The sequence below is a fragment of the Salmo trutta genome, chromosome 28 (assembly GCF_901001165.1).
Source record: "Salmo trutta chromosome 28, fSalTru1.1, whole genome shotgun sequence".
NCBI lineage: Eukaryota > Metazoa > Chordata > Actinopteri > Salmoniformes > Salmonidae > Salmo > Salmo trutta.
In genome coordinates this window covers 1483129-1500172 of record NC_042984.1, presented here as the reverse complement: position 1 = coordinate 1500172, position 17044 = coordinate 1483129, and the positions used below count along the sequence as shown (strand labels likewise).

Sequence of the window (17044 nt, the reverse complement as noted above, 5' to 3'; positions counted from 1 at the left end):
GTCAGCTTCAGAGAGCGAAAGCACCTGGTCATCCCGAGTAGCAAGAGTTTTCTTAAATGGCTCAGTATTGTTTGCCTCGAAGTGAGCATGGATTGTCTTAAACTCATCTGGGAGTGAGGATTTGGTGGGCACCACACAGCTGCATTTGCCTTTGTATTCTGTGATAATCTGTAGTCCATGCCACATGCGACACGAGTCTGAGTTGTCCAACATTAATTCAAGTTAGAGTCTGTATTGTCTTTGCATCTATAATGGATTTGCACCTGCTTGCCTTGTACGCGTTGTGCGCCACTGAGTCAACTACACAGATCCTCAACACAGGGTGCGTGCTCAGCCCCCTCCTGTACTCCCTGTTCACCCACGACTGTGTGGCCAGGCACGGCTCCAACACCATCATCAAGTTTGCAGATGACACAACGGTGGTATGCCTGATCACCGGCGACAACGAGACAGCCTATAGGGAGGAGGTCAGAGACCTGGCTGTGTGGTGCCAGGACAACAACCTCTCCCTCAAAATAAACTCTCAATGGTCAGTCACTCCATTGGAGCCTCTTCTCTGAATGGTCAGTCACTCCATTGGAGCCTCTTCTCTGAATGGTCAGTCACTACATTGGATCCTCTTCTCTGAATGGTCAGTCACTACATTGGATCCTCTTCTCTGAATGGTCAGTCACTACATTGGATCCTCTTCTCTGAATGGTCAGTCACTACATTGGATCCTCTTCTCTGAATGGTCAGTCACTACATTGGATCCTCTTCTCTGAATGGTCAGTCACTACATTGGATCCTCTTCTCTGAATGGTCAGTCACTACATTGGATCCTCTTCTCTGGTACTGGTCCTCCATTGCCAGGAATATAGCACCCATCTTGGCAGTGGTCAGGAGCAGTCCTTGAACAGGCCCTGAACTTCCTCTTCTACGTCTTGACAAATCATGCATTCTTTGGTGTAATATTTCCAAACAGATTATTTGAAGCCAGCCAGCCAGCCAGCCAGCCAGCCAGCCAGCCAGCCAGCCAGCCAGCCAGCCAGCCAGCTAGCTATGAAGCTAAAACATATACTTTTCACCAGGATCCTGCAACAACTGAGAGTCAAGACCACAGGATATAGTGATCAAACCCTGGAGCAGCCAAAACACAAAACACTTATTCAAAAATGCACCAAAAAAACCCACTTACAAATAATAACTTATGTACAATATTTACAGAGCTCTCTGATTAGGATACATCACGGCACCATGGCAACCACAGAGCCCAGTCAAGAAAAGATCCACCCATGGAGAAGTGGAGGACATCTGTCCATTTTATTCAGAATGGGATTCTAAATATCCACCAATGGAGTAGTTGAGGACATCTGTCCATGGAGTAGTTGAGGACATCTGTCCATTTAATTTATTCAGAATGGGATTCTAAATATCCACCAATGGAGTAGTTGAGGACATTTGTCCATGGAGTAGTGGAGGACATCTGTCCATGGAGTAGTGGAGGACATCTGTCCATGGAGTAGTGGAGGACATCTGTCCATGGAGTAGTGGAGGACATCTGTCCATGGAGTAGTGGAGGACATCTGTCTATGGAGTAGTGGAGGACATCTGTCCATGGAGTAGTGGAGGACATCTGTCCATGGAGTAGTGGAGGACATCTGTCCATGGAGTAGTTGAAGACATCTGTCCATGGAGTAGTGGAGGACATTTACATTTACATTTACATTTAAGTCATTTAGCAGACGCTCTTATCCAGAGCGACTTACTTACAAATTGTCCATGGAGTAGTGGAGGACATTTGTCCACTGAGAAGTTGAAGACATTTGTCCATTTAAATTGCCTTTTTTTTTGTTGCCAGATTTATTTTTCAGCTTTAAATCCCATGTATCATTATTATTATGGATAGGTGTGTTTAGTTTAATCCGAAAGTATTTCAAATTCATTGTGATGCTCAACAAAGTCACTTGTAGATGATTTAAACCCGATGTGCGAAAAAAGGTAATATCGGTAAGACTTGGATGGGATTTTTGCGACAAATGCTCAAACTTTACCATTTAGAAATCAAAACATGGATTGCTGTCAAACGTTGTCCATAGACTTCCGCAAATGTTTTCAATGATTTTCTTCATAATGCAGCCCCTTTGATTAAACACTATTAACCTATATCTACCCAATAATGTCCTCGGTCACCTTGATCAAAAGGATGCCGTCCTGCTTGTCGTTTCATTCATAATTCATGTTGTGGGCACACCCAAAGAGTCGGGTTGTGACGCGTCTGGTACTCAGTGTTTATGTCTGTCTACGCGCTGATAGGAGGAGAGAGAGGACAGAAAGAGAGGAGAGAGAGAGAGAGAGAGAGAGAGAGAGAGAGAGAGAGGGGTTGCCTGCCAGGGGCGGGGGTAGTGCTCGCATGTTTATAAACCACAGCTCTCGCGCCGTGGGAGTGAACACCAATTGGAGAGAATCAGACAGAGTGAGAAGAGCAGACAGACAGGGAGAGAGAGAGAGAGAGAGAGGAGACGGAGGAGGGGAAGCCGTGGTGGTGGCAGGCTAACAGGGGCTCGCGGAGGGGGAACAGCTGGTGCCCCTGCATGTGTCTCCGTCCGTCTATCTCGGCGCGCACATGGACGACCACCTCAGTCTCCTTCAATCCCCGCCGCCTTCCATTACCAAAACCCACCAGGACCACCCCGACCTCCGAGACCGCGACACCCTCGTAAACCACGGATACACTGAGACAGACGTCGACGTGATGACGGTGGTGGCGTGCGGAGGTGACAACATGTTGGAGGAGTTGGTGACTCTACCAGGTCACCACTCTCTGGACCGGTATGAACGGAACCAACCGGACCACGAGTGCTGCGAGCGCGTAGTCGTCAACATCTCCGGGTTGCGCTTTGAGACGCAGCTTAAAACCCTCTCCCAGTTCCCTGAGACCCTGCTGGGGGACCCCAAGAAGAGAATGAGGTAACTATAGTACTTTAGTAATACTGGTTAAACTGTGTCTGTATGTTAAACCCAAGAAGAGAATGAGAACTTTAGTACTTCTATACGGTGACAAGATAAAGTATGTGAACCCTTTGGAAATACCTGGATTTCTGCATAAATTGGTCATATTTTATCTGATCTTCATTTAAGTCACAACAATAGACAAACACAGTCTTCTTAAACTAGTAACACAAAAACAATTATATGTTTCATGTATTTATTTAATACACCAGGTAAACATTCACAGTGCAGGGTGGGAAAAGTATGTGAACCCTTGGATTTAATAACTGGTTGGCCCTCCTTTGGCAGCAATAACCTCAACCAAACGTTTTCTGTAGTTGCAGATCAGACCTGCGCAACGGTCAGGAGGAATTTTGGACCATTCCTCTTTACAAAACTGTTTCAGTTCAGCAATATTGTTGGGATGTCTGGTGTGAACTTCTCTCTTGAGGTCATGCCACAGCATCTCAATCGGGTTGAGGTCAGGACTCTGACTGGGCCACTCCAGAAGGCGTATTTTCTTCTGTTGAAGCCATTTTGTTGTTGATTTACTTCTGTGTTTCGTGTCGTTGTCCTGTTGCGTCACCCAACATCTGTTGAGCTTCAATTGGCGGACAGATAGCCTTATATTCTCTTGCAAAATGTCTCGATAAACTTGGGAATTCATTTTTCCGTTGATGATCGCAAGCTGTCCAGGCCCTGAGGCAGCAAAGCAACCCCAAACCATGATGCTCCCTCCACCATACTTTACAGTTGAGATGAAGTTTTGATGTTGGTGTGCTGTGCCTTTTTTTCTAAACACATAGTGTTGTGTTTTCCTTCTAAACAACTCAACTGTAGTTTCATCTGTCCACAGAATATTTCGCCAGCAGCACTGTGGAACATCCAGGTGCTCTTTTGCGAACTTCAGACATGCAGCGATGTTTTTTTTGGACAGCAGTGGCTTCTTCCGTGGTGTCCTCCCATGAACACCATTCTTGTTTAGTATTTTACGAGACAATTTGTCTTACCGTGAACGGATGAACATCAAGGCTTTTAGAGATACTTTTGTAACCCTTTCCAGCTTTATGCAAGTCAACAATTTTTAATCTTAGGTCTTCTGAGATCTCTTTTGTTCGAGGCATGGTTCACATCAGGCAATGCTTCTTTTGAATAGAAACTCAAATTTTGTGAGTGGTTTTTTTTATAGGGCAGGGCAACTTTATAGAGCAGGGCAACCAATATCTCCAATTTCGTCTCATTGATTGGACTCCAGGTTAGCTGACTCCTGACTCCAAATTAGCTTTTGGAGAAGTCATTAGCCTAGGGTGTTCACATACTTTTTCCAACCTACACTGTGAATATTTAAATGATGTATTCAATATAGACAAGAAAAATATAATATTAGTTATTTGTTTATTAAGCTGTTTAACTGTGTTTGTTGTGACTTAGATGAAGATCAGATACAATTTGATGACCAACTTATGTAGAAATGCAGATAAAGGGTTCACATACTGTTTCTTCCACTGTAGGTTATTATACGCTTGTAGTGGACAGTAATATTTGACTTGTGTGTGTGTGTGTGTGTGTGTGTGTATACAGTTTATATGATATTATAAATACCTCACATGTGACTCATAATGAGACTAAGCAATTTGCCTATTAACATATTAATCTGACTCCATAAAGTTATTTAAAATATACAAGCAAAGCATTAGGCAAGGAGTTGACGTTGACTAGCATTAGAATTAGTCTGAGAATTGTCTATATCAAAGGCAGATATTTAATTAACTTTTGTACAACGAATGGATTCACATACATGGCATAAAGCTTAAGTTACAAAGCATTAACAGACATTACTAAGGTGTTATTCCAAGCATATAGATCCTAAGGTAAACATACAGAACAAAGCATGAACAAAGAGATGCTTACTGGACCTAGAAGTCTAGGAAATGAGAATTGATCATACAAGACCAATGTAAATAAGACAGAATTCCTAAGAGGACCATAAATCCTTTTTGCATATAGTAATTCAGAGTTCACCCTATACAGATACAAGTAACCACAGAGATCACTCAATCACATACAGTTGAAGTCGGAAGTTTACATACACTTAGGTTGGTGTCATTAACTCGTTTTTCAACCACTCCACAAATTTCTTGTTAACAAACTACTGTTTTGGCAAGTCGGTTAGGACATCTACTTTGTGCATGACACAAGTCATTTTTCCAACAATTGTTTACAGACAGATTATTTCACTTATAATTCACTGTATCACAATTCCAGTGGGTCAGAAGTTTACATACACTAAGTTGACTGTGCCTTTAAACAGCTTGGAAAATTCCAGAAAAGGATGTCATGGCTTTAGAAGCTTCTGATAGGCTAATTGACATAATTTGAGTCAATTGGAGGTGTACCTGTGGATGTATTTCAAGGACTACCTTCAAACTCAGTGCCTCTTTGCTTGACATCATGGGAAAATCAAAATAAATCAGCCACAGAAAAACAATTGTAGATCTCCACAAGTCTGGTTAATCCTTGGGAGCAATTTCCAAACACCTGAAGGTACCACGTTCATCTGTACAAACAATAGTACGCAAGTATAAACACCATGGGATCATGCAGCCGTCATACCCCTCAGTAAGGAGACGTGTTCTGTCTCCTAGAGATGAACGTACTTTGGTGTGAAAAGTGAAAATCAATCCCAGAACAACAGCAAGGGACCTTGTGAAGATGCTGGAGGAAACAGGTACAAAAATATCTATATCCACAGTAAAACAAGTCCTATATCGACTTAACCTGAAAGGCCGCTCAGCAAGCCACTGCTCCAAAACTGCCATAACCAAGCCAGACTACGGTTTGCAACGGCACATGGGGACAAAGATCATACTTTTTGGAGAAATGTCCTCTTGTCTGATGAAACAAAAATAGGACTGTTTGGCCATAATGACCATCGATATGTTTGGAGGAAAAAGGGTGAGGCTTCCAAGCCGAAGAACACCATCCCAACCGTGAAGCACGGGGGTGGCAGCATCAAGTTGCGGGGGTGCTTTGCTGCAGGAGGGACTGGTGCACTTCACAAAATAGATGGCACCATGAGGAGGAAAATTATGTGGATATATTGAAGCAACATCTCAAGACATCAGTCAGGAAGTTAACCTCTCTGGTATCATTGGGAAGCTAGCGTCCCACCTCGACAACAGGCAGTGAAATTGCAGGGCGCCAAATTCAAACAACAGAAATCCCATAATTAAAATTCCTCAAACATACTATTACGTATTATACACCATTTTAAAGATAAACATCTTGTTAATCCAGCCGCTGTGTCAGATTTCAAAAAGGCTTTACGGCGAAAGCACACCATGCGATTATGTTAGGACAGCGCCTAGCCACAAAACACCATACAGACATTTTCCAGCCAAGGAGAGGACTCACAAAAGTCAGAAATAGCGATTAAATGAATCACTTACCTTTGATCTTCATCTGGTGGCACTCCCAGGACTCCTTACACAATAAATGTTAGTTTTGTTTGATAATGTCCCTCTTTATGTCCAAAAACCTCAGTTTTGTTCGCGCGTTTAGTTCAGTAATCCAAAGGCACAAAGCGCGCTCTCAACATCCAGACGAAAAGTCAAAAAAGTACAATAACAGTTCGTAGAAACATGTCAAACGATGTTTAAAATCAATCCTCAGGTTGTTTTTGTCATAAATAATCAATAATATTTCAACCGAACAAAAGCTTCGTCAATAGAAAAGGAGGAACAAGAAAGGCGCGCTCCCGATCAGGCGCTGGACTCATGTTTGGAAATTTCCACTGTCCACTCATTGAAAGTGCTGTATCTCCCTCATTTTTCAGAGTAAAAGCCTGAAACAATGCCTAAAGACTGGCCACATGTAGAAGAAGCCATAGAGATCGTGAACTGGGTCATAAGTCTTTGTACGGTGGATAGGCTTTCAATGGAAAAACAGCCTTTCAAAATAATAGTACTTCCTGGATGGATTTTCCTCAGGTTTTTGCCTGCCATATCAGTTCTGTTATACTCACAGACAGATTATTTTAACAGTTTTGGAAACGTTAGAGTGTTTTCTATCCAAATCTATCAATTATATGCATATCCTAGCTTCTGGGCCTGAGTAGCAGGCAGTTTAATTTGGGCATGCTTTTCATCCAAAATTCCAAATGCTGCCCCCTACCCTAGTGAAGTTAAAGCTTGGTCACAAATGGGTCTTCCAAATGGACAACGACCCCAAGCATACTTCCAAAGTTGTGGCAAAATGGCTTAAGGACAACAAAGTCAAGGTATTGGAGTGGCCATCACAAAGTCCTGACCTCAATCCTGTAGAAAATGTGTGGGCAGAACTGAAAAAGTGTGTGCGAGCAAGGAGGCCTACAAACCTGACTCAGTTACACCAGCTCTGTCAGGAGGAATGGGCCAAAATTCACCCAACTTATTGTGGGAAGCTTGTGGAAGGTTACCCGAAACGTTTGACCGAAGTTAAACAATTTAAAGGCAATGCTACCAAATACTAATTGAGTGTATGTAAACTTCTGACCCACTGGGAATGTGATGAAAGAAATAAAAGCTGAAAAAATATATCATTCTCTCTACTATTATTCTGACATTTCACATTCTTAAAATAAAGTGGGGATCCTAACTGACCTAAGACAGGGGATTTGTACTAGGATTAAATGTCAGGAATTGTAAAAAACTGAGTTTAAATGTATTTGACTAAGGTGTACGTAAACGTCCGACTTCAACTGTATATGTTAATGATGTGATGGTCCAACCACATTCAGACTGACTGAGTCACTTCTTGTTTTCATAAGAAACATTAATGGTGTTGAAAAATCCCAAATTGTTTGCATAGTCAACTTACACACAGCTCTGACACACACACTTACCCCACCAGACATGCCACCAGGGGTCTTTTCATACTCCCCAAATCCAGAACAAATTCAAGAAAACATACAACATTTTATAGAGTCATTATTGCATGGAACTTCCTTCCATCTCATATTGCTCAAATAAACCACAAACCTGGTTTCATAAAACAGATAAAGCAACACCTCACGGCACAACGCCTCTCCCTTATTTGACCCAGATAGTTTGTGTGTCTGCATTGATATGTAGGCTACATGTGCCTTTAATTTTTTTTATATAGTTCTGTCCTTGAGCTGTTCTTGTCTATTAATGTTCTGTATTATGTCATGCTTCATGTTTTGTGTGGACCCCAGGAAGTGTAGCAGCTGCTTTTGCAACAGCTAATGGGGATCATAATAAAATACCAAAATACTCCTTTATATCGCATAAAATCAGATATCAGGAAATATACTTATTTTATCGCATGAAATCAGATATCAGGATATATATATATAGATAAATCAGCCAGGTCACCTGTGATACAAGTCAGTATTCGATGTCCGTCCTGAGGATGTCAGGAGATGAAGTGGAAACCGACCACTCGGGGCAGCAGTGAGCGCTGTTACCTTCAAGTAGGTTTTGGCTAGGGCGTTGTGGGCTTAAGCATCTGCCTCTGGTTGCAAGTTCGAATCCAGCCAAAGAAAGGTGTTTGTGATATTTCTGTTTTAAGCCAAACCTTAACCCTTACCTTAACCACTCTGAGTTAATGTTTAACCTTAACCCTTACCTTAACCACTCTGAGTTAATGTTTAACCTTAACCCTTACCTTAACCACTCTGAGTTAATGTTTAACCTTAACCCTTACCTTAACCACTCTGAGTTAATGTTTAACCTTAACCCTTACCTTAACCACTCTGAGTTAATGTTTAACCTTAACCCTTACCTTAACCACTCTGAGTTAATGTTTAACCTTGAGATTTCTGAGTTAATGTCTAAACTTAGCCTTAAACACTTTGTTTGGTACAACATGTGGAACAACTTTGAAATGTAATGTTTGAGAAACATGGATGAACATCTAATTGTGATGTGAGACTGTGAGAGCTGGTTGAAATAAAGATATCCCCTGATATTGACCCTATTCTCCCAATTATGAGGTACTTCCCTGTGGCTCAGTTGGTAGAGCATGTTGTTTGCAATGCCAGCATGGTGTGCGCAACGCCAGGGTTGTGGGTTTGATTCCCACGGGGGGCCAGTACAAAAAAAAAATGCATGAAATGAAATGTATGCATTCACTGCTGTAAGTCGCTCTGGATAAGAGCATCTACTAAAATGTAAATGTACTTAACTGTTGACAATTTATTGTACTTTATGTTAACTCTAACCCTAAGACCAGGATGAGGTACAGAAGGACGTACTCTCTACTGGTTATCGTCTTGTCTTAACACATCATGCCCACTGCTGACAATTAATCAATTAACTATCAATATATCAATTATATCTCTGTCTGGCACTGTGTTTTTCTCTGTCTGCCTGCCTGTCACCCTGTCTGCCTCTCTGTCTCTATCTGTCTGCATGTATATTTGTCTGTCTGTCTGTCTGTCTGTCTGTCTGTCTGTCTGTCTGTCTGTCTGTCTGTCTGTCTGTCTGTCTGTCTGTCTGTCTGCCTCTCTGTCTCTATCTGTCTGCATGTATATTTGTCTGTCTGTCTGTCTGTCTGTCTGTCTGTCTGTCTGTCTGTCTGTCTGTCTGTCTGTCTGTCTGTCTGTCTGTCTGTCTGTCTGTGTGTGTCTGTGTTTCTGTCTGTCTGTCTGTCTGTCTGTCTGTCTGTCTGTCTGTCTGTCTGTCTGTCTGTTTGTGTCTGTCTGTCTGTCTGTCTGTCTGTCTGTCTGTCTGTCTGTTTGTGTCTGTCTGTCTGTCTGTCTGTCTGTCTGTCTGTCTGTCTGTCTGTCTGTCTGTCTCTATCTGTCTGCATGTATATTTGTCTGTCTGTCTGTCTGTCTGTCTGTCTGTCTGTCTGTCTGTCTGTCTGTCTGTCTGTCTGTCTGTCTGTCTGTCTGTCTGTCTGTCTGTCTGTCTGTCTGTCTGTCTGTCTGTCTGTCTGTCTGTCTGTAAATGAAGTATTACTACTTATGTATCTGCCTCCCTCTACCCCCTGCCCCTCTTTCTCCAGGTACTTTGACCCTCTGAGGAACGAGTATTTCTTTGACAGGAACCGGCCCAGTTTTGATGCCATCTTGTATTACTACCAGTCAGGCGGGCGTATCAGAAGACCCGTCAACGTGCCCATAGACATCTTCTCTGAGGAGATCCGTTTCTACGAGCTGGGAGAGGAGGCCATGGAGAAGTTCAGAGAAGATGAGGGTTTTATTAAGGAAGAGGAGAGACCACTACCTGACAATGAGCTGCAGAGGCAGGTATGGTTGTACGTGACAAAAGCCTATGCCGAAAAACACGTCAGAGTTTAGAAATGTTTGCTCCATTGAACATGCCGTAATAATAATAACAGCATCCTTTTTAATGATCAATTTACCAAAGAGAACCTTCTAGCGCTTTCCTTTCTTCTTCTGGTCATCCTGAGTGTCTCGGTTGGTAGAACCAGGCTCGTGGGTTGGATTCCAACGGGCGACCAGTCCGGGAAAATGTAGGCAGTTGCTCTGGATAAGTGCGTCTGATAAATTACGTAAATGTAAAATGTTGATGTTCCCTTGAGCAAGGAATTTAAAATACCGATGAAAACAGAATAATGTCCATCATGGGTGATCTAATACAGTATATATCCTCTTAAAGGTGTGTTTAATACAGTATATATCCTCTTAAAGGTGTGGTTAATACAGTATATATCCTCTTAAAGGTGTGGTTAATACAGTATATATCCTCTTAAAGGTGTGGTTAATACAGTATATCTCCTCTTAAAGGTGTGGTTAATACAGTATATCTCATCTTAAAGGTGTGGTTAATACAGTATATCTCATCTCATCTTAAAGGTGTGGTTAATACAGTATATCTCCACTCATCTTAAAGGTGTGGTTAATACAGTATATCTCATCTCATCTTAAAGGTGTGGTTAATACAGTATATCTCATCTTAAAGGTGTGGTTAATACAGTATATCTCCTCTTAAAGGTGTGGTTAATACAGTATATCTCATCTTAAAGGTGTGGTTAATACAGTATATCTCCTCTTAAAGGTGTGGTTAATGCAGTATATCTCCTCTTAAAGGTGTGGTTAATATAGTATATCTCATCTCTTCTTAAAGGTGTGGTTAATACAGTATATCTCCACTTAAAGGTGTGGTTAATACAGTATATCTCATCTTAAAGGTGTGGTTAATACAGTATATCTCCTCTTAAAGGTGTGGTTAATACAGTATATATCCTCTTAAAGGTGTGGTTAATACAGTATATCTCATCTTAAAGGTGTGGTTAATACAGTATATCTCCTCTTAAAGGTGTGGTTAATACAGTATATCTCCTCTTAAAGGTGTGGTTAATACAGTATATCTCATCTCATCTTAAAGGTGTGGTTAATACAGTATATCTCCACTCATCTTAAAGGTGTGGTTAATACAGTATATCTCCTCTTAAAGGTGTGGTTAATACAGTATATCTCCTCTTAAAGGTGTGGTTAATATAGTATATCTCATCTCTTCTTAAAGGTGTGGTTAATACAGTATATCTCCACTCATCTTAAAGGTGTGGTTAATACAGTATATCTCATCTCATCTTAAAGGTGTGGTTAATACAGTATATCTCATCTTAAAGGTGTGGTTAATACAGTATATCTCCTCTTAAAGGTGTGGTTAATACAGTATATCTCATCTTAAAGGTGTGGTTAATACAGTATATCTGTTCTCCTCTTCAAGGTGTGGTTGCTGTTTGAGTACCCTGAGAGCAGTGGTCCTGCGCGGGGGATAGCCATCGTCTCCGTCCTCGTCATCCTCATCTCCATCGTCATCTTCTGCCTGGAGACGTTACCGGAGTTCAGGGACGACCACAAGGAGCCAGTCCCGGTGGCTTCCGTTAACGGCACCGAACCGTACTTCTCCTCTCCGTTCTCCGACCCGTTCTTCGTGGTGGAGACGCTGTGCATCATCTGGTTCTCCTTTGAGCTGCTGGTCCGGTTCTTCGCTTGTCCCTCCAAGGCCACCTTCTCTAGGAACATCATGAACATTATAGATATCGTGGCCATAATACCGTATTTTATAACGCTGGGCACGGAGCTGGCGGAGCAGCAGGGGAACGGGCAGCAGGCCATGTCTCTCGCTATCCTCAGGGTCATCAGGCTGGTCAGAGTGTTTAGGATCTTCAAGCTGTCCAGACACTCCAAGGTACCTATTGTAGCACCATCTCTATATAGCACAAACCTCCAAAGATGTGTTCGATGTTCACTGTTGCCATCGCTCTCCCTGTCTGTGTGTGTGTGTGTACTGTCAAGCTGAAGCCGCGTTAAACCAAACCAATTGCCCTAATACAGTAAACTAGCTAGAGTGAGCTTTCTGTCTGTCTATGGTAGGTCTGAACTCTCTCTGTCTAACTATGGTAGGTCTGAACTCTCTCTCTCTGTCTGTCTATGGTAGGTCTGAACTCTCTCTGTCTAACTATGGTAGGTCTGAACTCTCTGTCTGTCTGTTTATGGTAGATCTGAACTCTCTCTGTCTGTTTATGGTAGGGGCTCCAGATCCTGGGCCAGACACTGAAGGCCAGCATGCGGGAGCTGGGCCTGCTCATCTTCTTCCTCTTCATCGGAGTCATCCTCTTCTCCAGCGCCGTCTACTTCGCCGAGGCCGACGACCCAGACTCCAGCTTTAGCTCCATCCCTGATGCCTTCTGGTGGGCCGTGGTCACCATGACTACTGTCGGCTACGGCGACATGCACCCGATAACCATCGGTGGGAAGATCGTCGGATCGCTCTGCGCCATCGCCGGCGTGCTGACCATCGCCCTGCCCGTCCCCGTCATCGTGTCCAACTTCAACTACTTCTACCACCGGGAGACAGAGGGCGAGGAGCAAGCGCAGTACCTCCACGTGGGCAGCTGTCAGCCGCTGGCGGCCGAGACGGAGGAGGAGGAGGAGGAGGAGGAGGATGGTGAGATGAGAAAGAGGAGTAGCTCTACATCGCTGAGTAAGAGTGAGTACCTGGTGATCGAGGAAAACAGAGAGCTGAACAGTAGCACCTTCAAACGGCAGCAGAACTTCCCCACGGCAACCACCGCTACCACAACGACAACCGTGACACAAAACAACACGGTGAACAGCGTCAGCATCAACAAGAAGATATTCACTGACGTGTAGTCTCTATGGGTATCATAACGGGACTCATGGATAACGTGTGTCGTGCTTTAACAGATGTGGTTGAATGAGGAGAGACTCATAACTACCATGCACCTCTAGCCCCCCCCATATCTAATTGGGATATATACACTACATGACCAAAAGTATGTGGACACCTGCATGTCCAACATCTCATCTCAAAATCATGGGGATTAAATATGGAGTTGGTCCCCCCCGTTTTGCTGCTATAACAGCCCTCCACTCTTCTGGTAAGGATTTCCGTTAGATGTTGGAACATTGCTGTGGGAAACTTGCTTCCATTCAGCCACAAGAGCATTAGTGAGGTTGGGCACTGATGTTGGGCGATTTGGCCTGGCTCGCAGTCGGCGTTCCAATTCATCCCAAAGGTGTTCTATGGGGTTGAGGTCAGGGCTCTGAGCAGGCCAGTCAAGTTCTTCCACACTGATCAAGACAAACCATTTCCTTATGGACCTTGCTTCGTGCATGTGGCCATTGTCATGCTGAAACAGGAAAGGGCCTTCCCCAAACTGTTGCCACAAATTTAGAAGCACAGAATTGTCTAGAATGTCATTGCATGCTGTAGCGTTAAGATTTCCCTTCACTGGAACTAAGGCGCCTGAACCATGAAAAACAGCCCCAGACAATTATTCCTCCTCCACCAAACTTTACAGTTGGCACTATGCATTGGGGCAGGTAGCGTTCTCCTGGCATCCGCCAAACCCAGATTCGTCCGTCAGACTGCCAGATGGTGAAGCGTGATTCATCACTCCAGAGAACGTGTTTTCACTTCTCCAGAGTCCAATGTCAGCGAGCTTTACACCACTCCAGCCGACGCTTGACATTGCGCATGGTGATCTTAGGCTTGTGTGCGGCTGCTCAGCCACGGAAACCCACTTCATGAACCTCCCGACGAACAGTTGACGTTGCTTTCAGAGGCAGTTTGGAACTCGGTATGGAGTGTTGCACCCGAGGACAGACGATTATTACACGTTACGTAGTTCAGCACTCGGCGGTCCCGTTCTGTGAGCTTGTGTGGCCTACCACTTCGCGCCTGAGCCGTTGTTGCTCCTAGACATTTCCACTTCACAATAACAGCATTTACAGTTGACCAGGAAGCTCTAGCAGGGCAGAAATTTGACATACTTACTTGTTGGAAAGGTTCACTTTGAAAGTCACTGAGCTCTTCAGGAAGGCAATTCTACTGGCAATGTTTGTCTGTGGAGATTGCATGGCTGTGTTGCTCGATTTTATTCACCTGTCAGCAACGGGTGTGGTTAAAATAGCCGAATCCACTAATGTGAAGGGGTGTCCACATACTTTTATATAGAAAATGTATCATGATGATAGGGACATTCCACAGGGCTGTAATCTGTTATAACACAGCAGTCTGTGTATGGATGAAGAAGGAGAGAGAGACAGAGACATATAGAACAACAGAGCATTAGATGGAATATACAACACCAGAAATGTTAAATCTTCAGCTGATTCTAATATCAGAGTGGTGTGTATTAAGGATTTATAGTGATCATATATCAGATTGTTAAAAAGTCACCACTATCCGGCCTCCACCCAGTACCCTGCCCGTTAGTCACTGTCACTATCCAGCCTCCACCCAGTACCCTGCCCTGACCGTTAGTCACTGTCACTATCCAGCCTCCACCCAGTACCCTGCCCTGACCGTTAGTCACTGTCACTATCCGGCCTCCACCCAGTACCCTGCCCTGAGCCTTAGTTACCACTATCCGGCCTCCACCCAGTATCCTGCCCTGAGCCTTAGTTACCACTATCCGGGCTCCACCCAGTACCCTGCCCTGAGCCTTAGTTACCACTATCCGGCCTCCACCCAGTACCGTGCCCTGAACCTTAGTTACCACTATCCGGCCTCCACCCAGTACCCTGCCCTGAGCCTTAGTTACCACTATCCGGCCTCCACCCAGTACCCTGCCCTGAGCCTTAGTTACCACTATCCGACCTCCACCCAGTACCGTGCCCTGAGCCTTAGTTACCACTATCCGGCCTCCACCCAGTACCCTGCCCTGAACCTTAGTTACCACTATCCGGCCTCCACCCAGTACCCTGCCCTGAACCTTAGTTACCACTATCCGGCCTCCACCCAGTACCCTGCCCTGAGCCTTAGTTACCACTATCCGGTCTCCACCCAGTACCCTGCCCTGAGCCTTAGTTACCACTATCCGGCCTCCACCCAGTACCCTGCCCTGAACCTTAGTTACCACTATCCGGCCTCCACCCAGTACCCTGCCCTGAACCTTAGTTACCACTATCCAGCCTCCACCCAGTACCCTGCCCTTCACCTTAGTCACATTTACATTTTAGTCATTTAGCAGACGCTCTTACCCAGAGCGACTTACAGTAGTGAATGCATACATTTCCTTTTTTTTTTTTTTTTTTTTTCTTTGTACTGGTCCCCCGTGGGAATCGAACCCACAACCCTGGCGTTGCACACACCATGCTGGCGTTGCAAACACCATGCTCTACACACTGAGCCATAGGGAAGTCAGCACTATCCGGCCTCCACCCAGTACCCTGCCCTAAATCTTAGTCACTGTCACTAGTCACCACTAGCCAGCCTCCACCCAGTACCCTGCCCTGAACCTTAGTCTCTGTCACTATCCGGCCTCCACCCAGTACCGTGCCCTGAACCTTAGTTACCACTAGCAGGCCTCCACCCAGTACCCTGCCACGAACCTTAGTTACCACTGGCCGACCTCCACCCAGTACCCTGCCCTGAAGCTAAGTCACCTTCACTATCCGTTCTCCACCCAGTACCCTGCCCCCGAACCTTACTCACTGTTACAATCCAGCCTCCACCCAGTACCCTGCCCTGAACCTTAGTCACTGTTACAATCCAGCCTCCACCCAGTACCCTGCCCTGAACCTTAGTTACCACTAGCAGGCCTCCACCCAGAACCCTGCCCCCGAACCTTAGTCACTGTTACAAGCCAGCCTCCACCCAGTACCCTGCCCCCGAACCTTAGTTACCACTAGCAGGCCTCCACCCAGTACCCTGCCCCCGAACCTTAGTCACTGTTACAATCCAGCCTCCACCCAGTACCCTGCCCTGAACCTTAGTCACTGTTACAATCCAGCCTCCACCCAGTACCCTGCCCTGAACCTTAGTTACCACTAGCAGGCCTCCACCCAGAACCCTGCCCCCGAACCTTAGTCACTGTTACAAGCCAGACTCCACCCAGTACCCTGCCCCCGAACCTTAGTTACCACTAGCAGGCCTCCACCCAGTACCCTGCCCTGAACCTTAGTCACTGTTACAATCCAGCCTCCACCCAGTACCCTGCCCTGAACCTTAGTTACCACTAGATAGACTCCACCCAGTACCCTGCCCTACACCTTAGTCAACACAAGCCAGCCTCCACCCAGTACCCTGCCTTGAACCTTAGTTACCACTATCCAGCCTCCACTCAGAACCCTGACTTGAACCGTAGTTACCACTATCCAGCCTCCACCCAGTACCCTGCCCTGAACCTTAGTTACCACTATCCAGCCTCCACCCAGTACCCTGCCCTGAACCTTAGTTACCACTATCCAGCCTCCACCCAGTACCCTGCCCTGAACCTTAGTTACCACTATCCGGCCTCCACCCAGTACCCTGCCCTGAACCTTAGTCACTGTTACTATCCAGCCTCCACCCAGTACCCTGCCCTGAACCTTAGTTACCACTATCCAGCCTCCACCCAGTACCCTGCCCTACACCTTAGTCAACACAAGCCAGCCTCCACTCAGAACCCTGCCCTCAAACTTAGTTACCACTAGCCAGCCTCCACCCAGTACCCTGCCTTGAACCTTAGTCGCTGTTGCTTGCCGGCCTCCACCCAGTACCCTGCCCTGAACCTAAGTCACCACTAGTCGGCCTCCACCCAGTACCCTGCCATGAAACTTATTCACAGTTACTAGCCGGCCTCCACC

At 45.1% G+C, this 17044-nt stretch overlaps 1 protein-coding gene across 1 annotated transcript; it reads left to right on the top strand.

Moving 5' to 3' along the window:
* The first annotated feature begins 2538 nt into the window (after positions 1–2538).
* LOC115165254 (potassium voltage-gated channel subfamily A member 3) lies at positions 2539–13212 on the top strand. Its single transcript, XM_029718256.1, has 4 exons — positions 2539–2949; positions 9982–10225; positions 11673–12137; positions 12479–13212. Exons 1-4 carry the CDS (start codon positions 2606–2608, stop codon positions 13100–13102), a joined length of 1677 nt encoding a protein of 558 aa, XP_029574116.1. The 5' UTR covers positions 2539–2605; the 3' UTR covers positions 13103–13212.
* Positions 13213–17044: the final 3832 nt, after the last annotated feature.